Raw genomic sequence first — 27,499 nt, forward strand, 5'->3', positions numbered from 1 at the left:
TCAGATCCCAGAACGTGGCGCCAAGGCCGTGGGGACCACAGCGAGACAGCGGCTGCCAGGACAGGGACGTGGCGCAGGCTCTGCACCTGCCCGGCGGCCCATGGTCAGGATGCCGGCCGCGTGGTTGCCGCTGGCCTGCAAGAGGCGCTGCAGCCGGCCCTGCAGCCCCGCAGGTCCTGGCCGCCGCTTGCCCAGCGTGAGGATACCCGCGGCGTGGTTGCCTGCGCCATGCAGCAGCTCGTAAAGGCGGCACGAGCATGTCTTCTGGCGGCAGCAATCAGGCAGGGGCTGCGCAGCTGCCCCAGGCGACAGGAGAGCGGGCGGCAGCAGCAGGAGCAGCAGCAGGAGGGTCACAGCAGCCCAGGAGACCTGTGGGGGGCAAGACAGGACCGTTTGGACCCTTCTCTTTGATAGAGAAAAGCTTGTGTCCACTTCCTTTGCTCATCCTTCAAGACTCAACAGGACATCTCCTCCCGGAAGCTTTTGGAGATTTCCTTTGGGGCAGAATGAATCTCTGGCTCTGGATACCGTTTTCCTCCGTCTCCTAGTGAGATTCCTGTGCTCACCCCTCTCCACAGCTGGCCAACCCAGAAGATGGAGATCGGCTGCTGGGTGCACTACGAGCTGCTGAGTTGAACCCCTTGGCTTTGTACATTTCCCTGTCTTGCTGCCTCACCTGTGAACTGGGTATAAAGCAGTTTCAGCTGGGCAGGGCATCCTGCTGCCAGAGTGAAGCGTGCTGACAGGTGAAGACATGACACTTATCTCATAGTAGCTGCCCAAAGAGAGTGGGCCCAGAAGAACAGTGCGGGTCAGAAGCTGGGCGTGTACCAAGCTTCTTGCCTCAGAGCCCAGAGGAAGAGAGAGACCTTCCCCTACTCCTTGCCTCCTATCCCCCTGCCCCAGCAACACTCTCTCACAGGACAAGTGGCCATGGGGTCTTTCTGTACCTTAGTGCAAGGAACGTTCATGGCGTCTGAAGCGTAGGGTGGGGCAGCTGGGAACGGAGGTGTCAGCGGTGATGCCAGCAGACAGAACCCCGGAGGCTGTGGACTGTGACCCCCTTCAGAGGGCCTGGGGTTTATAGTGCCTTGCCATGGTGGGGGAGTGATCCATGCTTGCGTCCTCTCCCGGGGCCCAGACAAAGGCCAGGCTAAGATTAGCACCCTGGTCTCCAGGATAGCTCCCAGGAATGGCCGCCCAGGCAGGCAGAGGCCCCAGGGTCCCGCTGCTGGGTCCGCCTGCTCCCTGGAGATGGGACAGTCTCCGGGAACTAATGAGGCCACCTTGCATCCAGGAATGCACTCGCACAAAAGCAGCTGAGCTGGGACGTGTTTATGCCATAATATGGCGGTGGAGGGATAGCTGCTAATTAGAAGAGGTTGCGTGAGACAGTGGGGTGTGGGAGAGCGACCATCAGCAGGCCTCATTCTGCTGCCCAAGCTGGGTTCTGTTCCTTCCTCCCTCCCCACTCCTTCCCTTCTGCCTTTTCTAAGACTTTTAATATTCTCTCGGTACTGGTAGAGAAAAAGAAGGCAAATGTGGTTTTTGCTAGAAGCTTCTAGAAAGCTCCCACCTGCCCAGTTTTCTCCTTGGTCAGGGTTGCTTAGAGGAGAGGGTGTCGCCCCTATCCACCTTCCACAGGGAAGATGCCATTTCCAGGCTGGGCACTGGTTGTTTCATTTTTAATTGTTTAATAATATTTATTTGGGGCCCAGCATGATGGCTCAGGGGCTAAATCTTCACCTTACAACACCCAGGATTCCATATGGGCACCAGTTTTTATCCTGGCTGGTCCACTTCCCTTCCAGCTCCCTGCTTGCGGCCTGGGAAAGCAGCAGAGGATGACCCAAAGCCTTGGGACACTGCATCTGTGTGGGAAGAAGCTCCTGGCTCCTGGCTCTGCACTGGCTTAGCTCTGGCTGTTGTAACCCCTTGGGGAGTGAACCACCAGATCAAACATCTTTCTCTCTGTATATCCTTTGTATATCTGCCTTTGAAACAAAGATAAAAATCCTTAATTTATTTATTCATTGAAAATACAGAGAGACAAAGATTTCCCATTCACTGTCAGCATTCCCAAGTGCTGACAACAGCTGAGACTGGGACAGACCAAAGCCAGCAGCCAGGTATTAGAGCACATCCAGGTCTCCCACATGGGCAGGGTCGGAGCACCAGCCACAGTGGGTGGGACTTGGGGGAGCAGAGCAGGGGCACAAACCCGGGCCCTCTGGTAGAAGAGCCAGGCTGCCCAGCGCCAGCCATCTCAGCTGCTGTACCCATACTGGCCCCCAGGAACTATTTATTGCACTCCTGCTGTGTGCCAGGCCCTGTGTGGGCGCAGGAACTGTGGATGCGTGGGACACAGCCCAGTTCCCTAAGAGCTCACAAGTGCAGGCGGGGGCTCCTGAGGACAGCTTAATTTGGAGAACAGGACAGCGACTGACTGACAGGAGCGGAGCAGGCGGAGTGGAGCCCTCCTGCCGGCTGTGCCTGTCCTGAGAAGTAGGTGTGGAGGAGAAGGCGCCCACAGCCGTGATGCTGTGGCCAAGGCCTGGCTCATGTGGGCGGCATGGGGGACACGTGGGCCTCGCAGGGTATGTTCCCTCCACCCATGGGGAGAGAGGAGGCTAGACAAGGGGCCCAAGGCTGTGCTGATTGCCCTTGAGGGTGGGGGCCTAGGAGCTGTCGCAGAGGAAGGAGTCGTGAGAGGGGTGGGGGTGGAGGACAGTGGCAGGGGCCTGGATGTGAGGACAGAGGGTGGAGAGGCAGGCAGAAGCCCAGGAGACAGACCTGGTGCATTCTCTGCCTGCAAGCTGCTGCTGGGCTGGGCAGGGAGCAGCGTGGGAGGCAGGAGGGAAGTGCTGCTCCAGTCTCAGGTCTGCTGGAGCTGGGCAGGCAGGGAGGGCCACTCCATGGGCTGGATGACCTAGGCAGGGTGATCTAGGCCGTGGCAGGAGTCTCTGGGCCCCCCACCCCATGTGCATACAGCTCCAGGCTTCAGCGTCTAGCTGGCGGGTGGGGAGTTTGGGGAGAGAGGGGCTGAGGGTTCCCAGGGGAATAGCTGAGCCCAGGGGAAGGGGAACCAGGCTGTGGCAGACCAGTAGTGAAAGGGGGCTCCCTGCGGACTCAGACTCCGGACTCTGGGGGCCAGAGGTTTATTTGGGAGACATCGGGAGGTGGGGAGGGATGCTTTAGGGAGAAGGCCATGGCCGAGGCAGGAGGGGCCACGTGGAACAGCCAGGGTCCGTGATGGTTTTCTTCCTTGCCCATCTGCCTTGTCAGCTGAGGGTTCCTCTGGAGTCCACCCAGCCCATCCAGAGCACAGGTCCGAGAACACTCCCTGGGCTGGGAGACATAGGGAGCTCTCCCCCAGGGGTCTCCAGTGGCCATGAACTGGGGTCTACTCTTCCTGGCTGCCTGCCTCCAGCACTGGCCAAGGATCCCCATGCTGAGAGACCCCCACTGGGGAGAAGCAGGGAGCCTGGCAGTGGGGCAGGCCCTGGCTCAGGACACCACCCTCCTTTGTAGGAATTGGGCCAGGTGCTTGTGCCTAAGGACCCTGGGCATCTCTGGGGGGTAAGGAGATGAAGGGCAGGCCCCAAGGGCTGCTCGGAGGGCTTTGAAGGTCCCAGCTCCCACCAGGTGGACTCGGGCAGGCCCCACGCTGCCCCGGAATCGCAGGGACTTGTAATGGGGGGAGACTTCTTGAAGGCAGTGATCGAGCTGTGAACAGAGGGGTTCATGTGAGCCAGGGCTGTGAGTGGCATAAAAATCTATTAAGAGACCAGCTCTCTCCTAGTGGGGCCCCGCCCCTCATCGCAACCCCGCCCCTTGCCACAGGCCACGCCCCTCGATGCCCCCGCCCTGATTTGCAGGCCCTGCCCCTCATGTCCCATTCCTGCACACGGCCCAGCGTTCCCCTCCGCAAGGCCCCGCCCTCCCTCCTCACAGGCCCCGCCCTCCCTCACAGGCCCGGCCTTCTCTCTTAGTGGACCGGCTACCTTGTCCCGATTCTCCTCCGACAGGTTCCTCAGTCCCCTGAGCTCCACGAAGATCTCATAGTGGGGAGCAGAGCCTTCGCAGGAGTCTGTGGACAATACCCACCATCCATACTTCCTGTAAGCAGGGCACCTTCCAGGGCTAGGGATCCCCTGCCCCATCTTGCTTTTTCCCACCCTGAGGTTCATGGGGAAGAGAAAGTTTCTTGGTAGGGTGTAGGCTGCGTGAAGGGGAACCTATCGTACAATCCCAAATACCACAGAGCTTTGGAGAGAAGAAAGCAGCAAGGATGTGAGTTAGACACCAAGAGGGACTTTCATCAGGTCAGTGGCTGCCAATGAGGCAGGGTCTCCTCTCCCAGAGGGTGTGGGGAGCAGGGAGTGGGGGAGGCGCTAACCAGAGAATGAAAGCAGGAGCCTGTAGAGACACATACCCAGAATGCTGCTCTCCACACAACCGTGCTCCACGAGTTTGGCCCCTGGCCATTGCCCCACCGCCCGGGCCAGGGCCTCCGAGAAGACATGTTCGCTGGTATCTTCGCCTCGTACGCTCAGGGCCTGGCCCAGCCTGGGCGGAGGAAGGCGGAGGCAGTGGAACCAGGGCACAGGGGCAGCCACTCCGCTCCCCAGGGGTGTCCCTTACCTGCCCGTGAACTTGACGACTGGACAGTGGTTGTAGGCCCCAACCACATGCACCACATCACCCTGGCGACACCTGCACGTGGAGGGGGGAGTCAGGGCAGGGGATGCTGAGCTCACATCCTCGGCTCCCACGGAGGCAGGGGATGGGCAGGTGGTCACCTGATGAGGCTGGTGTGATCAGTCAGTACCAGCTCATACTCTTTGCCCTTCTGAGCCTCAGCCAGGAAGATGGTGTGGCCAGCCTCCTCCTGGGCTCCCTCTGGGACTGGGAGCAGCTCAATGAAGGGGACCCCAGGGGGAAGGAGGTAGAGGCCTGGGGACTGCTCTGGCCAGAGGTTGAGGCCCAGCACCCCTGTAGAAAGCCAAACAACCAACTGTTCATCCCACAGCGATTATTTGCTTTCCACTGGAGCACCTAGCTCCAGGCGCCCAGCCTCTGGGTGTCTGATCCTCTCGATCCTTCTAGGCCAGAACCCCAGGTTCTGCTGGGAGGAGGCCCAGTGTGTGCTGCTGGGAGTTGTAGGAGTGTCAGGTTCTCCATTTGTGGAATGGAGGGTGTCAAGAGGTTTAAGTAACCCACCACTGGCTGCCCCTAGGCCTCTGTCCCCACCCTGTCCCACCCCGCCCCAGTGGCCTGCTGACCTCCAGAGCCCACGTAAGCAGGAGAGAAGAAGTTGAGCCCCTGGCACCATAAGGCCCCGAGCGCGGCCATAGCCTCAGCTTGGCCTCCTGCATCCAGCGTCACCACCACCTGCAGTTGTGGCCATAGCCGGCGGGCCAGGCCCTGGGGTCCTTGCTCCAGGGCCTCGCTCAGCGCCGCTGCCCTTTCCGGGAGAGCAATGCCGGGGTCTCCGGCTGCAAGGGTGGCCACCAGCTCTGTGCTGTCTGCCTCCAAGCCCAGGAAGACATCCAGGAGTTCAGTGGCTGTGCTGGCCTCCAGCGCTCTCAGCTCTGGGGACCTTAGTGCCTCCAATAGCAAAGCTTGGGAGTCCTGGGTTGCAGGGGTGTTAGGCAGGCCCAGGGCATGGCCTGGCCATGGGAGGGCACTGGGCCAAGGGGACGTGGGAGTCACGCAGGCTGTGCTTCCTGGAGCCAGCACACCGGGGTAGGCCTTGTCCAGCGCCCTGAGACCCAGCAAAGTGGCCTGGGGGAGAGAGGGGAGGCTGTGGAGCTAGCTCTCAAGAGCCCCGGCTTTGGGGTTCTTTGCCCATCCCATGGGAGGGCTTGGCTACAGGTAGGGGTTCCAGTGGCTGCCCCTGTTTACCTGCAGCGAGATCCCACCACAACACTGCTTTGCGGGAGGGGACAGGAGCTGCCCTCCATGTTCTTCTTCCTGGGCCTGGTTGGCCTGAGTCAGAGGGAGGCGATTCCGGAAGGTGTTCACATCTATAACCACAAAGACCCCAGAAACTGCTCTGGAAACTTCCATGTGCCAAGAGTTCCATGTGAGACAGGGAGACCCCTTGTGGGAGGAACCCAGGGGACAAGGAAGGGAAAAGGTGAACCTGACCCTGTGAGCTAGGTGGGGGCCTGGGGCCTAGCACGGGCTATAGGTCAGGGCGCTCAGGGTTGGCAGCAGTGGTAGGGGAAGAGGCTCTTCAGCTCTAGAAGCTAACTTTCCCATGGGTGACTTTGCCAAGCCCTGGCAACACACCTGTGCTCCCTGCGCAGGGCCAGCGGGGACCCCGGGCACCCTGCAGACACCAGGTGAGAGCCTGCTGCTGGCTCTGGCTCACGTGCCACGTGCTCTGTTCTAGTCTCCGCTGCTGCCAGGCTGCTGCCCAGCCCAGGCCGCAGCGGGCCACTCGGTACTGGAGGTCAGCAAGCCAGGACAGCCTGGCCTTCTGGGAGCCCCGCTGCACCAGTGTGGCAGGAGGCAGCAGCAGGAGGAGCAGGAGCAGGAGGGACAGGGGCAACAGCAGCCACAGCAGCCACAGCAGCCACAGCAGCATCTCCAAGCAGCTCCTGGGGTGTGTGGGGGGGAACAGGAGGAAAGAAGGAAACCTAAGCAAGGAAGGAGGGGCTGTCCAAGTCCCCTCCCCTCTCCCCGTGCTGCGCACCAGAAAGCCTAGGAGAAGCAAAGTTGATAGGACAAAGCCAGGACGCTGCTGGGCAGGTGACCCTGGGGAGAGGCTCTGGAACCGACCTGAATTCAGATCCTGCCTCTGCGGCTTGCTGGCTGCGTGGCCCCGGGCAGTCAGGTTAGGCCTGATCTGTAAAACAGGAATCCCAATTTCTCTCCCAGAAGAAACAGAAATGGCTCAGCACAGGCCTGGCACAAAGTGGCCGCTGCCAGTGAGTTTGCGTTCTCTCAGCATCCACCCTGTCTGTCCCAGCTGTTCGTCCCGCCTGAGCCCTGGATGGCAGCTCTGTGCCCTTGTGCACCTGTCACAGTCCACTTCTGCCCACTGTCAGTTCCCAGGGCCCCCCTGTACAGTGCCTCAGGAATCAGGACACCAGCCGGGAAGATGGAGCCGGGGCTTTAAAGGGCTGGGCCATAATGGGGGAAATCCGGCCTCCAGGCTTAGGGGAGGAGCTGGGGTGGGGGGTGCTCTTAAAGCAGCAGAACACCCAAGGGCTGCGTGCTGGCTCAGGCAGGTAGATCTAGGAGTTGAGGCCAGGCTCTCAAACTGACATAGGTGCAGGAGAAGCTGAGTGTGGACAAGAGCACCCTGAAGTGGCTTGTGTAGCAAGACAGCCTCAGAAGCAGTGTGCGGTAACTCAGGTGTCTGGGTCCGTCAGTCCGTGTGTATGTGTGTGTGAAGGGTTACAGCAACACAAACCTTCTGCAAAACAGAAAACTCTAGAAGCACACCTTGGAGCAGCATTCCACAGTCCACAGTCCTGCTCTGGCCCCCACAGCTTTACAGGTGGGCCGAGTCTTGCCCACTAGGGGAATCCTCTATGCTCAGCAACAGATATGGCTTACCCAACCTGAGGCCATTGCCTACATTCCCCAGGAAAGGCCCCCCAGGGACATCTCCTCTGCTTAGCCTGAGAGCACTGGGGTAGGGAGACCTGGACAGGAATGTTACCTAGTTGACACTCTGTCCTTGGGAACTGGGAGGTGGGAAAGGAGAAAGGGTGGGGAGGAGTGGCGCCCTTTCCCTTACAAGCCCCAGTCTGAGTACAGGCTGCACGCTCAGCTCTCAGCTTCTCCCCAGCTGCCTGCCTGGCCTGCCAGCTGTGTTCTCCTCACTAGCCCACATCCCCTGACTTCTCCAGCCTCAAGGACAGAGCACCTTGAGGGGCACCTATCCACTCTGACAGATGCTCTGCCCCATTCAGCCTCACTCCCATGAGACATCTGCCTGAACTCCTGACACAAAGACAAGAGCCAGTCAATCCTTTCCACTACCAGGGGGCATTTCTACTACCAGGGGACATTTGTGTTAGTCTATTGGCTTTCTTTGGAGAAGCAGGTGGCTTTGCAGCAGAGAGCAGGGCACCTGCTTAAGTTAGGCTCCTACCCTTGGGGAGACAACTTGTGCTCATGAAAGCCCCTCTCATCATGCCTGCTGTCTGGCTGGGACACTGTCTTCTTTTCCCCGCTCCTGCTGCTTTTTAAACTTGAGAGGGAAGAAAACAGACAGAACACTCCTATCTGCTGACTCACTCTCCAAGGAACCAGCAACTCCATGTGGGTCTCCCACATGGGTGGCTGGTGCCCTCTTCTGCTGCTTTCCCAGGCACATTAGCAGGAAGCTCAATCAGAAGTGGAGCAGCCAAGGCTTGAACTGGTGTGCAAACGGGATACTGGTATTGTTGGCAGCAGCTTCCCTTGTGCTAAACTGCTGACTGATAATAAGCTCTTTTTTTTAAAAGAAAAATATTTATTTGTTTATTTATATTGGAAACTCAGATTTACAGAGAGGAGAGACCACGAGAAAGATCTTCCATCTGCTGGTTCACTCCCCAAGTGGATGCAATGGCTGGAGCTGAGCTGATCCAAGGCCAGGAGCTTCTTCCAGGTCCTCTAGGTGGGTGCAGGGTCCCAAGGCTTTGGGTCATCCTCCACTGCTTTCCCAGGCCACAAGCAGGGAACTGGAAGGGAAGTGGGGCAGCTGGGATACGAACCAGTGCCCATATAGGATTTTGGTGTTTGTAAAGCAAGGACTTTATCCACTAGGCTACCATGCCAGTATATTTGTGTATTTACATATAAATCCACTAGCCTACCTTCGACTTAAAAATATTTCACCCTGTGGACCATCTTTTGTTCTCTTTGTAGTGTCCCATGAAACATAGTTCATGAAAAGCCACTTTCATTTGATAGGCGGTGGTGGAGGGGAGTGAGAAAAGGAAGGAGGGAGGGAAGTTGGGGAGAGAAGAAAAAGAGGGAGACGGAGAGATCTTGCATCTACTGGTTCATTTCCCAAATGCCTACAACAGCCATGGCTGGGCCAGGTTGAAGCCAGGAGCTCTGTCTGGGTCTTGTGTCACATGGATGCAGGGTCCCAAACACTTGGGCCACGTTCCACTGCTTTCCCAGGTGCATGAACAGCAAGGTAGATCTACAGTGGAGCAGCCGGGATCCAAACAGGCAAACCCATAGGGTTGCTAGAGTCCTAAATTGTAGCCAAATGTGTTGTGCCACAATGCTGCCCCTGTGTTATTTTAAGTCTCCAAATATCTGAAGTCTCCAAATATTATTGCATTTTATATTTCTTCCTCCAGATATGTCAGGTTTTTAAAAATGTATTTTGAGGTTTGGCTGCTAGATGTACATAACTGTTCTATCTCACTTCTTTGTCACTATTATAAGTATCGCTATATCTAGTAACATTATTTGTTTTACAGTGTGTTTTTTCTGATCCAGGACAAGCTACTCTACATGTCTCATGGTTGGGTGACACATTTTCTCATGCTTTTATCTTCAATCTGTTTGGTGCCTTTGAATCTAAAGTGTATCTGTTATGGAAAGCATTCAGTTGGGTCATTATTTTTTGCTAAAGTTTTAAAATGTCCATTGTTTATTTTTACTATTCTGAAAGGCAGACTGAGAAGAAACAAGACACTTACGATTTTATTTATTTTTATTACAAAGTCAGATATACAGAGAGGAGGAGAGATAGAGAGGAAGATTCTCCATCTGCTGATTCAGTCCCCAAGTGGCTGCAACGGCTGGTGCTGTGCCGATCTGAAGCTAGGAACCAGGAAACTCTTCTGGGTCTCCCACGCGGGTGCAGGGTCCCAAGGCTTTGGGCCATCCTCGACTGCTTTCCCAGACCACAAGCAGGGAACTGGATGGGAAGTGGAGCTGCCGGGATTAGAACCAGCACCCATATGGGATCCCGGACTTTAGCCACTAGGCCACACCACCAGGCCCAAGACACTTTCCATGTACCTATTCAATGGCCCAAATTCCTCAGCCAGGGCTGGGTCAGGCTGGAGCCAAGAGCCCAGAATTCAAGCTGGGTCTTCCATATGGGAGGCAGGGACCCAAGGACTTCCCCAGGGTGCACACTAGCAGGAAGCTGGATGGGAAGCAGAGCTGGGAATCCCACCTGCACATTCAAACATGCTACACAACACCTGCTCCTGTTTGATTTACTTGATAGAGGGGCCAGTACAATGGCTCAACAAGCTAATTCTCTACCTGTAAGCACTGGCATCCCATAAAGATGCCTGCTTATATCCTGGTTGTTTCACTTCCCATCCAGTTCCCTGCTTAGGCCCTGGAAAAGCAGCCAGAGGATGGCCTGAAGCCCTGGGACCCTGCACTTGCTTGGGAGACCTGGAAAAACTCCTGGCCCCTGACTTTGAATCAGCTCATCTCTGGCCATGGTGGCCATCTGGAAGCCATGAAGCAGATGAAATATCTTCCAACAGGATTTACTTGTCTGAAAGGCAGAGAGACATCTTTTATCCGTTAGTTCATCCCCCATATGGCTGTATAGATGGGGAATGGGCAGGGCTAAAGGTGGAAACCGGGAATTCCCTTTGGGTTTCCCGTGTGAGTGACAAGGACTTGAGGACACAAGCCATCAACTGCTGCCTCCCAGGGTGTGCCTCAGCAGAAAGCTGGAACTGAAGGTGCAGTCAGGACTTAAACTTCAGCCCTCCAATACAGACAACAAACTTTTTTTCTTTGAGATTTATTTATTTTCATTGGAAAGGCAGATTTACAGAGAGGAGAGACAGAGCTATCTTTCACACAAATGGCTGCAATGGTTGGAGCTAAGCAGATCTGAAGCTAGGAGCCAGGAATTTCTTCTGGATCTCTCATATGGGTACAGGATCCCAAGACTTTGGACCATTCTCCACCACTTGCTTTCCCAGGAAACAAGCTGGATGGGAAGTGGAGCAACCGAGACAGGAGATCCCTTACGGAATGCTGGTGCTTGCAGGTGGCAGATTAACCAATTGAGCCAATGCTCTGGCCATAGGATGCAAGCATTCTTAGCGTGATCTTTGGCACTGCAATGGTGCCTGCCTACACAAGATGAGCTTTCTCACAGGAGTGCATGAGAAGGCCAGGAGGGAACCTGTTGCACTGTTTTATAACATTACATGGGCAGGAAAATAAGGAATACCCTGTCTGTCCACCAAGGGCCACTGGATGTTCACAACCTCACCCGTGGATCATACAGAACTGTCAACATCACAATTCACCTGCTGTAGGCTGACTGTCTTTTGGTAACGCTGATGGTTGCCTTGGCAGGGACAGCATGAGTGACCTCGTGGGCTTGTAGGGTCTGTGGGCCAGCCGTGTCCCACGCCTGCTTCTCAGAATCACACCGAGACTTACAGTCATCCTCCTTTGCCACATGATGGGGAAAAAAAATAAGACTCAAACCTAACTCTTCAGATGAAGCCTTTATTGTAACATGAAATACACAATTCTGTGACTGCCCCAAATTGTACACAATACTTTTTTTGGTTGCTATATGATCTGCCTCCCACGCTAAAATATGAATCTGAGATCATTTCACAAAGTTTTAGAAAGAAAAAATTATAAAAAGTATAACTTTCATTTTAAGTTACGCTTACGTGGTCTCCCCCCAATCCCCTACAAAACCTGCACACGCCACACACAGGGAGCTGGCGCATTGGAGGACTCTGTGTGCGGTGGGGGTAGAGGGGTGTGGGAGCGGCAACGAGCCTGCCACCACCTCTTGTTGTGGTTGCAGGAGCAGGGCGAAGAGAGAAAACAGAATGCAGAGAACGAGCGCACCTTTCAGTCAAAACTCTCTCCCACCTCTCAGCGCAGCCTCCTGAGAACAAGGGCGGCTTGGCCCCCGTGTGAACACCCCCGCTCTTCCTCCCAGACCCCAGTGCTAACTGCCAAGTGAGCTCTGAGCCGCTCAGGGCTGCTGGGCTGCTCTGCCCTCCTTGGGCCCTGGGGCGGTACCCACTTCCGACAGCAAAGTACCACTGGGCTCCGTGTCCCAGCCAGGGCAGCTGGTGAAGTCAGCTGGACATTGTGGCAGGGAAGGGGCCGACCAGTCTCCTCAGGCCAAGATGGCACCTGAAGAGGAGCCAGTCCGCTCCTCGGGATGGGAGCAGAGACTCCACTCCCTGACATAGAAGAATAACTCAGTGTATGAACCCAAGCCCGGGCAAACAGCAGCTTTAAAAAAGTCATCTTCCAATAAATAGTTTCCTACAGAGGAATATTTTCCTTTAACAGCAAAACACTGATAAATTCAGAAGTTACTTTTGTAAAAAAAAAAAATATCTGTTTATTTACTCACATGTATAAAAATAAGGTTTTTAGGGCCATCCTCTCTAGGGGTGCTCGGGCTCATCTGGAGAAGGGGCCCCAGGGGACCTCTTAGGCCTCAACTGAAAGTTGCACCTGCTCCTCTTGCCCCGCTGCCCATTTCTGTCCAGTCCTGCCCTCTGGCATGATTCTTCGGAGGAGACCACAGGACAAGATGCTGCCAAGGGAGTTTTTTTCTTTTCTTTCTTTCTTTTTTTTTTTGTTTTTTTGATTTGGTTTTCATAGTTCACCAAACTCCCAAGCAAATCTGCTGACTGCACTTCCCCCAAGTTCCCTCCACCTGGTACCCAGTGGCCTGCAGCAGCGGGAGTACCTGGTCAGGCCTTGCTCCCAGCCTGCTCCTCCAGCCTGTCACAGGAAGGAAGAACCCTGCTGTCCAACTTGGTGGGAAGGGGGAACCAAAAAGACCCAATTTAGAAACAAAACAAAACAGAACAAAACAAAACAATAAAAAAAATGCCATTCAACATTGCCCCAGAGCCACTGTGACTAAGCCTTAAGGAAGATACGGAAGGACAGACCGAGCAGAAGGGCCACTGCCCTGGGACTCAGCACCTGGGGGTCAGGGCCATGCCGACCACCCTGGCCATGACACCGAGGACCTCCCAGCGTTGGCTCTGTCACGCGACTCACTTTCCTCCATTTCCTTTGTGTGGACACACACAGGAACTGTGTGGCTTTCCAGAGACAGAGAGGGAGGCAGGGGGCAGGAGGAGAAAGGACCAAGACAGGACATCAGGTGGCTAAGCAAAAAGCCGCCACCAAGCCCCCTTCCCCATGCCGCCTCCAGCCTTGATGAGGCAGCAGGAGCTTGGCGGACAGTGGTGGAGGCCTGGTGGAGAAGAGCGGCCCTCTCCAGTTGTGGCCGTGGTTGGAGCTCCGCTACCTTTAAGACCCATGGCTGAGACCGCCTTCCTCTGCGAGGGGCAGGAACAAGCACAGCCTCTGAGGTGGCCCCTGGGCTGGCGGCATGGAGCAGAAGCACACGGCAACGTGCACACGCACACACGCACGCACTCACACGCCCGCCACTGGTGCCACGTGCACAGAAACACGAAGTCACAAGCGAGGACGGACACTTCACATTATGAGCATTGTTTCCAAAGAGAAGCGGTTCATGGAAGTCACGCATCCACGACAGGAGCTCCTCCGGCAAGGACCACGGAGCTGCTGACAACGGAGCCGGGCTGGGTCACGACTGTGCGTGAGGGATCCACTGGCTGTCCATGGGGCGGCCCAGCAGTTCCTCTACTCTGCGTGCCACATCCATTGTGTCTTCCAGGTCAAAGTCACCATCGGTGTCAAGGACGGAGTCCGGGCTGGGAAGGGAAAGCCAAGGATGCTGGAGACCCAGGCCTCACCAGGCAGTAACTTCTGCCCTAAAACCTCCTTCTGACCTGACTCGGGGGAGCAAAGTCTCTGCAGTTAGACCTAGGGCATGGCACCTCCCCCGATGTGGTCCTTATCAGGGGAAGACAGTCTCATGAGGAATATAGATGGGTCTACTTGCCCTGCATCCCACACTACTCACACTTTTTGTAGTATCACTCCCGCCTAGGGCTCAGGCCTCGGCCAGACTCCCATGCCCACGAGCCTTCGGAACTACAGACTGAGGCCCCATCCATAATTACCCCTTCCCCACAGCTCCCATGAAAACCCAACTTACTTCTGGGGGTACATGTTGTAATGTGTCTGGGGACACACAGCCGGGGAGGGGGCCTGGTCCATGTAGGTGGCGTTGGCCCCTGCCTCTCCAGATGCATTCACAAACCTGCGAGAGAAGCAGGACAGAGCTCAGCTGCCAGGGATGCCTCTGGCTGCCCAACCCGGAGGAGGGGCCCGGGCGAATGGCCTCCTTCTCTGGGTCAGGCAGGACACAGGGCCCACTGGGCTGTGGGACAGGACCTGGGGTCAGCTTTACCCCCTCCGATGGCTGAGCCAGGTGTGTGAGCAAAGAGAAAGGCTGGGTTGGGGTGACGGAACAGGAGGGTGGGAGGAGGCCCCAAGGGGACGCTGCACACTTACTCAGGGACCACTTGCTTGATCTGCGGCTTCACGTACCCGTCCACGGCCTTAGCTGCGGGGATAAGGGCAAAGATGCAATCTCCCCTCAGAATCCACTTTGTATGGGATACGACACAGCTACCAGAGGCTCGCGCCTGGGTACCTGTACTTCTATCTACCTGTACACTAACACAGACACTAACACAGTGATGTTTCAACCTGTGGGGAAGACGTGGGGCATCCCAGGCATCTGGAGGATGGCTTGAATGTTCTACTAAGTTCCTTAAGCCACAGGAAACACAGACTCCAATACAAATCTCCTTTAGCAGTGTCCAGTCAGAGGGGAGAGCCTCTGCTGTGTATGGTCTGGGGAGGACATTTGTGGTCACAGCAAGTAGGGGGTTTTCACCCTGGGAACCGTCCCACGTTGGCCAGGCTGTCCCAGGAAGCTCTGCCTCACATCCCTAGGTGCCCTGCTGCTGGTAGCTCCTGCCCAGACCTCCACATACTGGAGAGGCATCAGCTGGGCTGGATGAGCTCGAGGCAACCCTTGGGCCAGAGGTACTCAGGCAGCAGGGACATGGTTCTTCCCGGGACCTGTCTGCTCCTTCATGTGAAGGTGTCCACACATCCCAGGGAGGGCTGCCTGTGTTGCCTGCCTCAGAAGAACACTGTTGTTGGGCATGTCGCTTCTCAGAGGTCCCTGTGCCATGAGAGACCAGGGGCAAGGCTGGCATGAGTGGGTCCTCCACAGTTGCCAACCTGGCAGGAAGAGTGTGAGCATGTGCTGAGGGTGCATGGCTGGGGCTTTGCTTCCTGGGCATGGGATGGGGGTGGGGAGCGGTGGTCTCAGCCAGGGAAGGAGACCGCCTGGCACCAACAGGGTGAAGATCACAGAGCCTGACAGAGTCAGTCCCCAGGGGCATGGGCACCTGCCATCCCGACTTGGCACTCTTGGTTTGGCGGTGGGAGCTACCTTGCCTGGATATTGCATACCCTCTGTGCTTAGTTTGTGGCAGAGATGACAAAACTCAAAGGCTGTGGCAATGAGATTCTACAGGCTGAATTGGCTGTGCTAATAAAAAGAGGCAGTGGATGGGTAACCTAAACTATCACATAAATCTTTTCATAGTTGGTCTTTTTTCTCCACTTATGAATGCGACTATCATCTTAGTGTAAGAAGAAATGACAGAGGGCCTGGTGTGATGGCTTAATTGGCTAATTCTTCCCTTAAAAGCGCCAGGATCCCAAACAGGCACTGGTTTGTGTCCTGGCTGTTCTGCTTCCCATCCAGCTCCCAGCTTGTGGCCTGGGAAAGCAGTGGAGGACGGCCCAAAGCCTTGGGACCCTGCACCTTCATGGGAGACCTGGAAGAGGCTTCTGTCTCCTGACTTCAGATCAGCACAGCTCTGGCTGTTGTGGCCATTTGGGGAGTGAACCAGTGGATGGAAGATCTTTCTGTCTGTCTTTCTGTAAATCTGATCTGCCTTTTCAAAAAAAAAAAAAGAGAGAGAGAGAGAGATCAAGTCACAAAAGATTCTGTGGTGACCCAAACTCGCATCTTCCACCTTGGACTCCAAGGTCTGAGGTGATCTGCTCTGACCCCTCACTCTCTTCCTGGCTTCACTGGCTGTGACCTCCCAGGTGCTCATGCAGTTGCTCACTCTACTCTCCCACTCCCAGCCCAGCAGTTCTGCCTTTGCTCTTGGCCGGAATGTCTTCTCCAGGTCTGTGCACGGCCAGCCTCCCTCCCCGTGCCCGGGTTTGTGTGGGACCAGCCTCCTCCCCGTGCCTGGGTCTGTGCATGGCCAGCTTCCTTCCTGTACCAGGGTCTACTCCAGTTTCTCTTCAAGAAATGCCCGTTAGCCCTGGCTTTGTTCTCCTCACAGCTCCCGTGGCTAAGCGAGTGCCTGCTAACCTGACTGCTTTCTCCCTACCACTGGCTGGTATATGGTCTCCACAGAGGAAGTACTGCTGTGCACCTGCTGGTGGAATGCAGGGAGGAGGCACACTGCAGAGCGTCAAGTGCCAGCCGCTATCGCGTGCATGGAGTCGAGCCTCCAGATGAAAGACCGTGGGTCATGTCTTCTTTCTTGCCTCTGCTTTCATGTGTTTTCTGACAATTTTACAAGAAACACCTAATACCTCCAGATTCAGCAGGCAATAAAGCCTGTATTAAAAGTGATTTGTGCTTTGGAATGTGGTATTTGGGATTGGTGGCAGATGCATTTTCCTGAAATGAAGTACACAGCCTGGCGTTGACACCTGCCCTGGATAATGCTCACACAGCAGGAACTGAAGGCTAGTGTGCAGGCTTTCATGTATGAGAAACACACACACACACACAATCAAATCAGAATGCAAACATCATTACCAGTGGCAGGCTCGCAAGGAACCGGTGTGTAATATTTGGAGTACACTTCATCTTTTGGTCGATCAGGAAACACATATATAAGGTAATTCAAGTCCCCCAGGCGGTCAGCCAGGGACCGGATGGAGAAATCTCTGGTGGTAAACGGCATCAGATTCCAAAACATTCTTTCCTCTAGACCAAAACACACAACAGTCACGTTCTACACGTGTTTTCTGAACAGGAAATCTTAAAACCCAAACATGCTACAAATTTGAGCTTTTCACTGAGATGGCCCCCAAAAGAGCTCCATTTTTAAAATAACCACAGGTGGTCATTTTGAAGTCACTGGTCAGTAAGCAGGTAACAGACCAGCTTCCTTCAAGAGCCAAAGCTCTTGGGCCATTTCAAGTCCACATGCTATTCTGCTCAGGGAGAAGCCATACTTAGGTTCCCTCCCCAACCCAGCCCCTGCCTATCTATCAGCGAGCAGGGCTACAAGCTCACACAGGCAGGGGAAGTGATATCGGCACTTCCATCATGAAAGATGAGCCAGCAGGCCATTCTCTGCTCCCCTTCCTGGACACAAACAGTCAAGAGCAACATCTTTATGCTGAGGGCATGGGCGAGATTCCCATGGTGTGTCCTCATGAGAGACTCAAACTCCCAGAGGACTTCTCTGCCACAGTAAGTTCTGGGTTGCATAACAATGAGGCCCATGTTCCAGCGGGTGAGCAGCTGGGGTCTTGCACAGACCACCCTGCGCTGCAGGAACCCATGTCCTGATCAAATGCTCCTGAATCCCAAAATTAGCCATTGTGCCTCCTGCAACATGTTTGACAGGCAGCTGTTGCCATGTCCTGGCTGTGCATGTATTTCCTGTAACAAATCTTGGCTCCCCCAAAACAACAGGTGTGCGTAACCAAGTACCAGTTTTGCAATAAAAACAGTTGACTCTGGACATGAAAGCAAAACACAGCTCTTTGAAAAAGGGACAGGCACTCACGGGAGTCGAACTTCCAGGCAATGGTGATGCCGCCGATTTCTGAGTCACTGAACCTCAGGAGGAAGGTCCCGTCAGGCTTGTTAATGAGCAGATCGTGGGCCTGCTGCTTGTTCACAAAGCCGAGGATGGCCCTGGATCACAAAGGCCACAGGAGCGGAAGCAGAGGGTGACAGGTGAGGGCCAAGAAGGAGACTTGACTCTAGTGCTGACTTAAGCAATGATGATTCTCCTCGATCCTTCCCATCCTGATCAACCATGTAATCATTATTAAAAAAATTAAAAAAAAAATGATGATGCTCACCCATCGTTCCAGTGAGGCTTGAGATGCTTTTTTAGCACTTCCATCACTCCGTCAAACCACTGCCAGAAGGTGTAATTCCGTCCTGGCAAGTTCTCCTGGGTGGAGAACCAATAATGAACACAAGGAGGCAAGAGGAGCAGTGGGAACCCGGCTTGCAGGCGCACACACTTCAACCAAGAAAACTAAACGGGGTACAAACATGGGACACTGGAAGCATGCAAATGGACCTGCCTGACTTTTACAAAGGCCTTACAGCCAGGAAACAGAGTGCCAGGAGAAGAGGAGGGGAGGGTCGGGGAAGAACAGCACAGCCTCCCTGCCAGCGCTGGCACTATGTGGTGGCCCCCATCTGACTGGCACTGACTAATCCTGACACTCTGGCAGCCCTGGGGTCCCCGGGAGCACCTGAGAAATGTACAGTTCCAGGGCCCGAATCAGATCTGTTGACTCACAGCCTGCCTTTGAACAAGATACCCAGCTGACGAATACATTTAGAGCATGCTGTGAGGTCGCGCAGAGGTTCCCAACAGATTTCAATAAAATGCTTTTAGCTAATTCCATTCTGAGGCACAAGTGTCGCTGGCCACGGCAAGGACAGCCGGCCAGCCCTCCTGCCTCCCTGCCCCAACATCCTCTGATTACCAGCCTGTCCGCTAGCAAGCCTGTAAGTACAGATCGTGGACACTTCTGAATTCAGGGCTAATGCTGTAAAAATAGCAAAACAAACAAACAAACAAAAAACAACCCTGGCGGTGATAATGGGTTAAAAAAAAGAAGCAAAACTAATGGCAGATTTGATCGACCTGTCAGATGACACTGGAACTACCCGGTGCTAAGGGAAAAGCTCTCCTTCATCAGCAACCCCTTTTGTGGGCTAGGGATGCTACAGGAGCCTGACCTGGCATGACACATCAAGGAACACAGCGAGCAAATGGAACAGAGCCAAGGACTGTGACCATGCTGGCTTTGCTCATCAAGAACCGTGTTGGTATTTGCTGCTTCTTTCACAAAGCCCAAGTACGCAAAGATGCAACCTCCTACAGGGATCCAGGGAACTCCCAAGGCGTGCATCTACTCAGAAACTTCCGTTAGTTTGGGTCCATTTTATCAGAAACACCAAGGGCACATCTGGGTGGGGTAGGGGCGGTGTAGCAGGCTCTGGGCATGTCTGGTTTGGAATGGCTGACCTAACGGCAGCCGGTGGCCTGGGCCTCTCACCCTGTTGAACTGGGACCAGGACACAGACATGCTGTTGTAGTCTTCCAGGTGGCTGCTGCTGCTGTTGAAGAGCTTCTGCGCCAGGAACACCAGGTTCTCCTTGGTCAAGCCCCGGTTGCTCTGCACCTCAGCCTTGAACTTCATGTTGAGGGCCTCGCACAGCTGCGGCCACAGTACTTTGTCGGGCACGGCGAATGGCACCCTGCCCTAGGAGGACGGAGAGGCCAAAACCGTGTGAGCAAACAGTTGTGCGATTTATTGCCTTTAAGCTGCCAAAGAAAGACGGTGATGGCTGGGAGCAATCATAAACAGGTGCCTTGCCAGGCCTGAGGGCAGTCAGACCTTGGGGTGAGCAGGCTGTGAGACTGAGATGACAGCGTTCTAGGTTATTTTCTTGCACTGCCACAAAGTGGTGGGAGCTGCTTTGCAAAAGGAGATGTTGAATCTGCAGCTCAGCCCCGGGCCTGGAGAGTGGGACAACAAAGCCTAACCAAAGTTTGGCTCTTCTACTGTGAACATATTGGAAATCAGGAAGGCTGAAAGACTGGTTCTCTAGGTAAAAAGAGAGGCAGAAAGAGTGAGGGCTGGGGGAGGGAGTCCCTATAGAGGCATGTGCACAGCTGTAATCCTGCCTTGGCACCTCTCACCCAGACCTTGGGCTCAAAGTGCAGCAAATGGTATGAAGAGATTGGTTGGGATTTTTAATAAAGGGCTTTAAAAAAAAGTCTCATCCAGCCTAGCCTCAGCACTTCATGTTAATTGCTTCATAACTGCTGGAATGGGTAATTCCTTCATGCAATATAAAATTTAAGAAGCATGAGATGTATGTACAGCAATGTCAGCTCCTACTCCTGCCCATCGGGGGCCGGATCTACTCCTCAGGGCCGTCTGAATCTAGTTTCTCACGCGAGGTCAAAAATCTGAGTGGATGCCATACAACCTGAGCAAACGGGACAAAGGATGTTTCCTTTGGTGCCAGGGATGGCGAAAACTATGCATGGTTGTTTCATGACACACATTTCCCATGAACTTTTCGAAGATTCTGTCCTGCTGGTGGCAACAATAGAGCATCACTGGCCCTCATACATGGTGGCATAAAAGCCACATGTTCTGAACCCCTTTTACCTGATGCTGCCTGTGAGAGGGCCTGGGTCACTAGGTAAGGGAATTCTGTCCCTTCACGGGCAGGGGACAGGGTGGGAGGGCAGGAGTGAGGCGGGTGAAGCACGGGGATCCTGCCGTGGGCTGCGGTGGGTACAGCTGGCAAGTCTATATCATGTGATTCACAGATAGCCAGAAGAGAGGATTCTTAGTGTTCTCAGCACAAAGAGGTGATAAATGTCTGAGGGGACACACATGCTAACCTCCCTGATTTGAGCATTGCACCACAGACACCCACTTGGGGACACCCACCCTATAAATACATGCAACTACTATTAGGAGTCAGTTAAAAAGGCAAAGAAAGGAGTTCTGCCTGTCACTGTATGGTTGCTAACTGCTCTGCATTATGAGGGCAGTAAAACCTATTTTACCAGAGCCTGGATGAGGACATAACAGCCTCTGATCTTGAGGAGCCACAAACAACACTTCAAGGCATTCATGTTAATTCTCTCTCTCGCGCACGTGCACACACACACAGTTGAACAAGAAACTCCCCCAAGAATTCATTTATTTTGAAGTAGCATAATATGGGGCCCAACACAATAGCCTAGTGGGCTAAATCCTCGCCTTGCACACCTGGGATCCCATATGGGTGCTGGCTAATGTCCCAATTACTCCACTTCCCTTCTAGCTCTCTGCTTGTGGCCTGGGAAAACAGCAGAGTATGGGCCAAAGCCTTGGGACTTTGTACTTGCATGTGGGGAGACCTAGAAGAAACTCCTGGCTCCTGGCTTCAGATCGGCTCAGTTCTGGTCGTTGCGGGCCCTTGAGGAGTGAGAGGATGGAGGATTTTTCTTTCTGCATTTCCTTCTCTGTATGTATGTTTTTCCAATAAAAATAAATAAATCTTAAAAAGTTAGCATAAGATGTACACCACTAGTCTTTAGCAAAATTAAAAATGTGAAAAACAAAACTAAACATAACTAAAGTGTCACAAGAGGACACTTTAGTTATCATGGTGATGAGGGGATAAGATCTGCTGATAGGGAAGGGTATGAGGAAAGTGGAACAGTCTTACATGGGAAGCTTATAGGGACAGATGCAGGCAGATCTTTTGAGTCTGGGGCCTGGTGCAATGGCCTAGTGGCTACATCCTTGCTTTGCACCCACCAGAATCCCATATGGGCTCTGGTTCATGTATCAGCTACCTCACATCCCATCTAGCTCCCTGCTTGTGTTCTGGAAAAGCAGTGAAGGCTGGCCCAGGCCCTTGGGACCCTGCACCCACATAGGAGACGTGGAGGAGTCTCCTGGCTTTGGCTCAACTCAGCTCCAGTCTTTGGTGCCACCTGGGGAGTGAATTAACAAATGGAGGATGTTTCTTTCCTTCTCTCTGTAAATCTTCCTTTCCAATAAAAATAAATAAAATCTTAAAAAAATTAAAATAGTCCGAACTTGGAGGTTGGTAGAACCTCATTAAAAACCTGCCTTTGCAATAAAAATACTGTTTTCTCAAGAGTGCTGCTGGGAAGGCTAAGTCCTCCCAACAGCCAGGAGAGAAGGACACACGTTTATGTCCTGAACATGAACCCCTTATCCTGCTTTTCTGGACTAATCTCTGCTGCAAGTATGCAACACATAAACCTCTCCCTACTGGAACATTCTGGAAATGTGTGTTAAGCAGCACATCAGCGGCTTTCAGGTACACAGATCTAGAAAACTCCCTTTGTCCACTAGACAAAGCTTCTCATTTTCTTGAGAGACCTGCAATGAATCACAGGCTCAGAGATCTGGAGAGAACACTGGCTGTCATCATTTCATGGAAGGAAGATGACATGAAGGAACTGCCGTGTAAGAGTCGGAGAACTGCCTCAGCCAATGACAACTCCCCGTGTCAGTAAACACAATCTTCCTGACACTACAACTGCCCATCGCTGGCTGGCAACTCAGGCCCAGAGAGGCCAGGCACCTGTCCCACAGTCACATGGTAAGTGAATTGTGGCCTAACCCAGCCTGTATGCTTCCCACAACCCTTCTACTCTGTTAGGGAAAACAGCATTTGTTTTCCTCTGATTTTTTGGGGAAGGATGAAAACAAAGAGATCCAAAGACACTGGAATGAAGACCTGGAAACCCACAGGCCCCAAAACCCACTCACAGGCTCCGCGAAGGCATTGTCCCAAAGAACGGTGGCTGTTGCGTTGTTGTCCTGGCTGCCGTGCACAATCACCACCACAGGGAGCGACAGGGTCTAAAAGAATACAGGAGAGAGCTAAGTGCCACAGCCCCAAGTTCCTCCCCCGTCCCTTCCTGCTGCAACTTTCTCCTGCTTCAGGAAACATCTTCACACACAGAATCTGAGTAGTTCTAGTAATAATCTCCCCCACCCCAAAATATTTATTTATCTGAAAGCCAAAGTCACACCTAGAGGAAGAAACAGAGAGAAAGAGAAATCTTCCATCAGTTGGTTCACTCCCTAAATGGTCACAACTGGAACTGAACTAGGCCAAAGCCATGAGTCTGGAGCTTCTTCCTAATTGCTCCCTGGGATATAGAGGCCCAATACTCGGGGTATCTTCTGCTGTTTTCTCAGGTACATTGGCAGGGAGCTGGATCAAAAATGGAATGGTTGGGTCTTGAACTGGCACCCATATGGGATGCTGGCAGTGCAGGTAGCAGCTTTACATGCTATACACAGTGCTGGCCCCTAATCTGACATTCTGTGCTCAGTCATAGACATTTTATTTTAAAAATGGTATCGTGGTGGCTGGTGCAATGGTTTAACTGGTTAATTCCTTAAATGCAAACATCAGTATCCTATATGGCACTGGTTTGTGTTCCAGCTGCTTTGCTTCCCATCCAGATCCCTGCTTACAGCCTGGGAACACAGTGGAGGATGGTCCAAAGCCTTGGGACCTTATACCTGTATGGGAGACCCAGAAGAAGCTCCTGGCTCCTGAGTTGAAAGGCTCAGCTCTGGCCATTGTGGCCACTTGGGGAGTGAATTAGTGGATGGAAAATCTGTCTTGTGTCCCTGTGTCCCTGTAAGTCCATCTCTCTAATAAAAATAAATAAATCCTCTTTAAAAAAGTGATATTGTGGGTTCAGCATGTGGCCTAGTGGCTAAAGTCCTCACCATGCATGTGCCGGGATCCCATACAGGCACCACTTTGTGTCCGGATGGCCCTGTTTCCCCATCCTATTCCCTGCTATGGCCTGGGAGAGCAGTTGAGGACAGCTTTGGGATCCTGTACCAACGTGGGAGACCCAGAGGAGGCTCCTGCCTCCTGATCGGCTCAGCGCCAGCCACTGTGGCCACTTGGGGACTGAATCAGCAGATGAAAGATCTTCCTTTCTGTCTCTCCTCCTTTCTGTATATCTGACTTTCCAATGAAAACAAATAAATCTTAAAAAAAAAAAAAGGTGGCATAGTGGGGTCAGTGCTGTGTCACAACAAGTACAGTTACTACCTGCAATCCTGGCACTCCATATGTGCACTGACTCAAGAGCTGGCTGCTTCACATGTAATCCAACTCCCTGCTAAGGCACTTGGGAAGGCAGTGGAAGATGGCTCATGTACATGGACCGCTGCACCCATACGGCAGGCCTGGAAGCAGTTCCCAGCTCCTGCTTTTGGCAGGCTCCAGCATCAGCCATTGTGGCTGTTTGGGGAGTGAAACAGTGGATGGAGGATCTTTCTCTCCCTCTTTCTGTTGACTCTGACTTTCAAATAAAAACGTTTTATAAAAATTAGGCATTCCTGAAGGATGGAATTAGTCTGTCAAAGGTACATGGGGAACAAGAGAGAAAAGTACAAACACTTCTGGGAAACAAGTAATAAACATTTAGCATTGACAAACCACTTATCAAACTCTGAGTGCTGGTGCCCTGACTCAGTTTACCTGTCCACCAGCTGCTGCAAAGAGACTGTGTGTCCATGTCCTAAGACAGTCTAAGGGAGGGTTCCCAGTTCTCTGTGGATCAGTGGTGAGAGAAGACATGCAGGAATCTAAACAATCCTTTTGTAGGACAAAAGACAGATCGAGCCAGAGTGGTAGCCGAGCCAGCTCCTCACCTTGACTTGAAAAACCAGTTCATTTCCACCAACACTGAACTGTGATTCGAACAGGATGGTAAATTTTTCTTCGGTCACAGACTCTGCTCCACGTCGGTCAGACCTCTTGATGCGCTTCAGGGACTGCAGACGGGAAGGAGCAAGATGACAAAGACGCCCACCCTTCACCACCCACCAGTCAGGAAAAATCCCGGCTGGCCCGCCTCCCCGGCCTCACCATGTTCCTGAAGTGGGCGCTGAGGGTGCCTGTGGCTTGGTGGTATTCCATGACGCAGCAGTTGTTGAGGATCTCGCCGCTGTACTCGCTGCAAGCACAGAGAGGCGGCTCCAGGTCATACACTGCGATTCGGCACCCGGTGGGGACGGGACAGATTTGGGGCAGAGGAAGTAAAAGAAGGCTGCTACAAACGAGGTGATGGAGCGGAAACGTTAGCTGCGCAACACACAGGAGTTGTCTTGAGCGCATCCCTGCTAATGAGAAACAAAGCGTAGCATCTTCATGGCAGAACATCCCTGTGCTGTTCCTTCTCTAGTGAAGAAGAGGCCAGAAGGGACCACGGGAAGCTGACCCAGGAGGCAGAAGTACGTTCTTCCCATCGCAAGCACACAGGAAAGCAGCAAGGAGCGAGAGGCGGGGGGACATTTACTTGCGGGTGTTCTCGTTCTTGAGCAGGGACTTGGCCTGCTGCTCACTGATGATGGTGGCCTTCACCTGCGGGGGGTTCATGTGCACGTTCAGCTTCCCGCCCACCAGCAGGCGCACGGTGGCTGCAAACTTGGTCTGGGTCTTCAGGACCTGAGGGGGTTGCTTCTCAATGATGAAGGTGCTGCAGGGGACACGGGGAGCCCGCAGGCCGTGAGACACGCTCCAGGGAGAGGCCTCTCTGGGGCAGGGCAGGGCAGGGTGGGGCTCCTCCCTCCCTCCACTGGGGCTCAGCAGATGAAAGAAGGGCACACTGCCCAGGTCCAGCTCTCAGGGAGACCCCAGGGAAGGGGTTGGGAAAAGGGCAGGAGGGGAGCAGGCCCTGAGGACACCGCTTGTGGTGTCTGCCATAGAAATGGGGCCAGAGAAGCCACAGTCACAGCTGACAGGGTGGGGAGGGATGTGAGGCAGGGCGAGCCAGGACTGGAACAGACACCCAGGCTGCCCAGCACCCCTGCCTCCCAGGTGGGGAGCCACCCTGCCCACGGGGCATGGCCAAGGGACAGCGGTCACCTGGTCACCAGGGCTGAGATGATGTCTGTGATGGTGGCATTGACCTCGGCCAACATCTCCTCCACGGGGCCGGGGATGGGCAGCTGCTGGCACAGGTGCTCGGCTCGGCGGATCTGCTGCCGGTTCTGCCAGATGATCTCGGCCAGCTTCTCACACCTGGGGGCAGCCCAGGACCACAGGTATGCTAGGGCTCCCCCACTTCCCAGACTGCAGTTGGAGGACTCCCGTTGGGGGAGACTCTGTGCCATTATACAGCTCCACACTCCCAGGAGAGTCTGTGCTGTAACCGCCCCTCCTTTTCCTGCTTCAGAGCAGGCTGACTGCCTACCAGAAGCACAGGAAACAGGCCAGGACCAAGCAGCCCAGAGCTCTGCACACCTGGCCAGGCCCCCCTCAGGACAAGACGCCCTCACTAGGGAAGCTGGCAAGGACTTTGAGACTAATGTCTGTGTCACAAGTGGGCCCTGCTGAGATGCAAGTTGTCCCCAACAGAGGGGCCTGCCACACAGGCTGACCCAGTGGGCAGAGGGGTCTGCCCCTTCCACCAGCCCAATCCGCACCCTGGCCTCACCAGGACTGCAGCACGTCCAGGCTGCCCTCGGGGGGCCCACCATTGCCGGCCAGCTGTTGCCGCCGCTTCCACTGGATCAGCTCGTCATCCAGAATGATGGTCTGCTGCTTCCGCAGCAGCTGCAGGGTCTTCTGATGCTTCTCAGCCAGCTCCTGCGGGACGGTGGACAGCAGCCCTGCTGGGCCCCCAGGCCAGCCTGCAGGATGCCCAGAGACACAAGGCCCGACACCTCCTGCTCCACACCTGCGCTGACCCAGAGCATCCCAGAGAGAAGGATCCAGCCACCGGCTCTCCAGGGCCCTGCTCTCATCCCGGCCTTGTCCCCCTGGCTGGTTCCAACAGCCCCCACCAGGATGTTCCACCCTGGGAGCAGGACGCAGAGCCACTCACCACGCGGTACTGCTGCAGGGTCTGGGCCTCGCGCTGCAGCCAGGCCTCCAGGGACACCTGCTTCTGCTGCAGGGCCGTCTCCCTGCTTAGTCGCTCCTGGGGGTTCAGCTGGGCCAGTTGAGCAAACTGAGCTGCAGAGGGGACACGACACCCATGGCCATCACCTCCTGCAGCCTGGTACCGAGCCCCAAGCCTGCACCCAGCTGGACAGATCAGGAGTCCTGCAAGCCTGCCTGGGTGCCAGTGATGAATGGGCTCCCTCGAAGGCAGTCCCACCCTCACTCTCCAGGCTCCTGACCATGTCCTCCTCCAGGGGTGGGTAATGGACACTCAACCCTGCCTCTGGCTCTGTCTGCCTCCACACACAGCTGTCTGCTGAGCCCTTATCACAAGGACTCTGGGTTGGACTAGTCTCGGGTGAGGCATGTGCCCTGCCAGGAGCCACCCCTTTCTGTCCTGGGGTCCCCATGAGCTCAGCCCACTAACCAGCAAAGACCACCAGGAGAGATACCTGGGCCTGCTGGGAGCAACGAGATGTCCCTGGGAAGGGCACTGCTGCCCTCACACTCCCTGGAGGGCCTTCACCCACATGGGGATCTGGCCTGTGAGGCCTTAACACCTTGATCAGAACAGCTGTGACAAAAACCTTTAGACCAAGGAAAGGACAAAGTCGAGCATGAGGAACACCTGTGTGGCACTAACTGGTCACTAACCTGGCTTAGAAGTGAGCATGTGCCCAGGCAAAGCCCCTGTACACCCTTCCCCACAGAGAGCCACAGCCCTGACCCAGGTCATGCCTTCCTCCCAGAACCTTCCCAGCTCGAGCCCATCTTGCTGGAGCTCTTGGCTGGCCTCTATGGGCCATGTCACCCTGACCTTGTCCCTGCCTCAGGGAACAC

The 27,499-nt window shown here is 54.4% G+C and overlaps 3 protein-coding genes across 4 annotated transcripts in view; all 3 read right to left on the minus strand.

Annotated features, from left to right (window-relative positions):
• On the minus strand, positions 1-971 carry LOC121166602 (orexin). The gene is made up of 2 exons (XM_040995829.1): positions 951-971; positions 1-369 (listed from the first exon to the last, which is right to left on the minus strand). The coding sequence occupies exons 1-2, from the start codon at positions 969-971 to the stop codon at positions 1-3; spliced, it is 390 nt and encodes a 129-aa protein (XP_040851763.1).
• A 2,179-nt stretch (positions 972-3,150) lies between these two features.
• LOC121166572 (GH3 domain-containing protein-like) lies at positions 3,151-7,130 on the minus strand. Its single transcript, XM_040995770.1, has 9 exons — positions 6,790-7,130; positions 6,298-6,608; positions 5,908-6,029; positions 5,286-5,787; positions 4,803-4,995; positions 4,645-4,716; positions 4,436-4,569; positions 4,005-4,090; positions 3,151-3,726 (listed from the first exon to the last, which is right to left on the minus strand). The coding sequence occupies exons 2-9, from the start codon at positions 6,593-6,595 to the stop codon at positions 3,508-3,510; spliced, it is 1,626 nt and encodes a 541-aa protein (XP_040851704.1). The 5' UTR covers positions 6,596-6,608; positions 6,790-7,130; the 3' UTR covers positions 3,151-3,507.
• A 4,313-nt stretch (positions 7,131-11,443) lies between these two features.
• The window catches only part of LOC121166571 (signal transducer and activator of transcription 5B), a 69,010-nt gene continuing 52,954 nt past the window's right edge, over positions 11,444-27,499 (minus strand). For both annotated transcript variants that reach the window (XM_040995768.1, XM_040995769.1), the window contains 14 exons: positions 26,601-26,731; positions 26,211-26,362; positions 25,640-25,795; positions 25,071-25,250; positions 24,641-24,728; positions 24,424-24,546; positions 22,507-22,599; positions 19,249-19,455; positions 18,031-18,125; positions 17,730-17,860; positions 16,748-16,918; positions 14,395-14,446; positions 14,036-14,140; positions 11,444-13,688 (listed from right to left, as the gene is read on the minus strand). In XM_040995768.1, the coding sequence (XP_040851702.1) occupies positions 13,562-13,688; positions 14,036-14,140; positions 14,395-14,446; positions 16,748-16,918; positions 17,730-17,860; positions 18,031-18,125; positions 19,249-19,455; positions 22,507-22,599; positions 24,424-24,546; positions 24,641-24,728; positions 25,071-25,250; positions 25,640-25,795; positions 26,211-26,362; positions 26,601-26,731 (1,811 nt within the window). In that variant the 3' untranslated portion in view covers positions 11,444-13,561. The remainder of the gene's footprint in view (positions 13,689-14,035; positions 14,141-14,394; positions 14,447-16,747; positions 16,919-17,729; positions 17,861-18,030; positions 18,126-19,248; positions 19,456-22,506; positions 22,600-24,423; positions 24,547-24,640; positions 24,729-25,070; positions 25,251-25,639; positions 25,796-26,210; positions 26,363-26,600; positions 26,732-27,499) is intronic.

The sequence above is a fragment of the Ochotona curzoniae genome, unplaced genomic scaffold (assembly GCF_017591425.1).
Source record: "Ochotona curzoniae isolate NIBS_2020 unplaced genomic scaffold, NIBS_Ocur_1.0 patch175, whole genome shotgun sequence".
In the NCBI taxonomy this organism is placed as follows: domain Eukaryota; kingdom Metazoa; phylum Chordata; class Mammalia; order Lagomorpha; family Ochotonidae; genus Ochotona; species Ochotona curzoniae.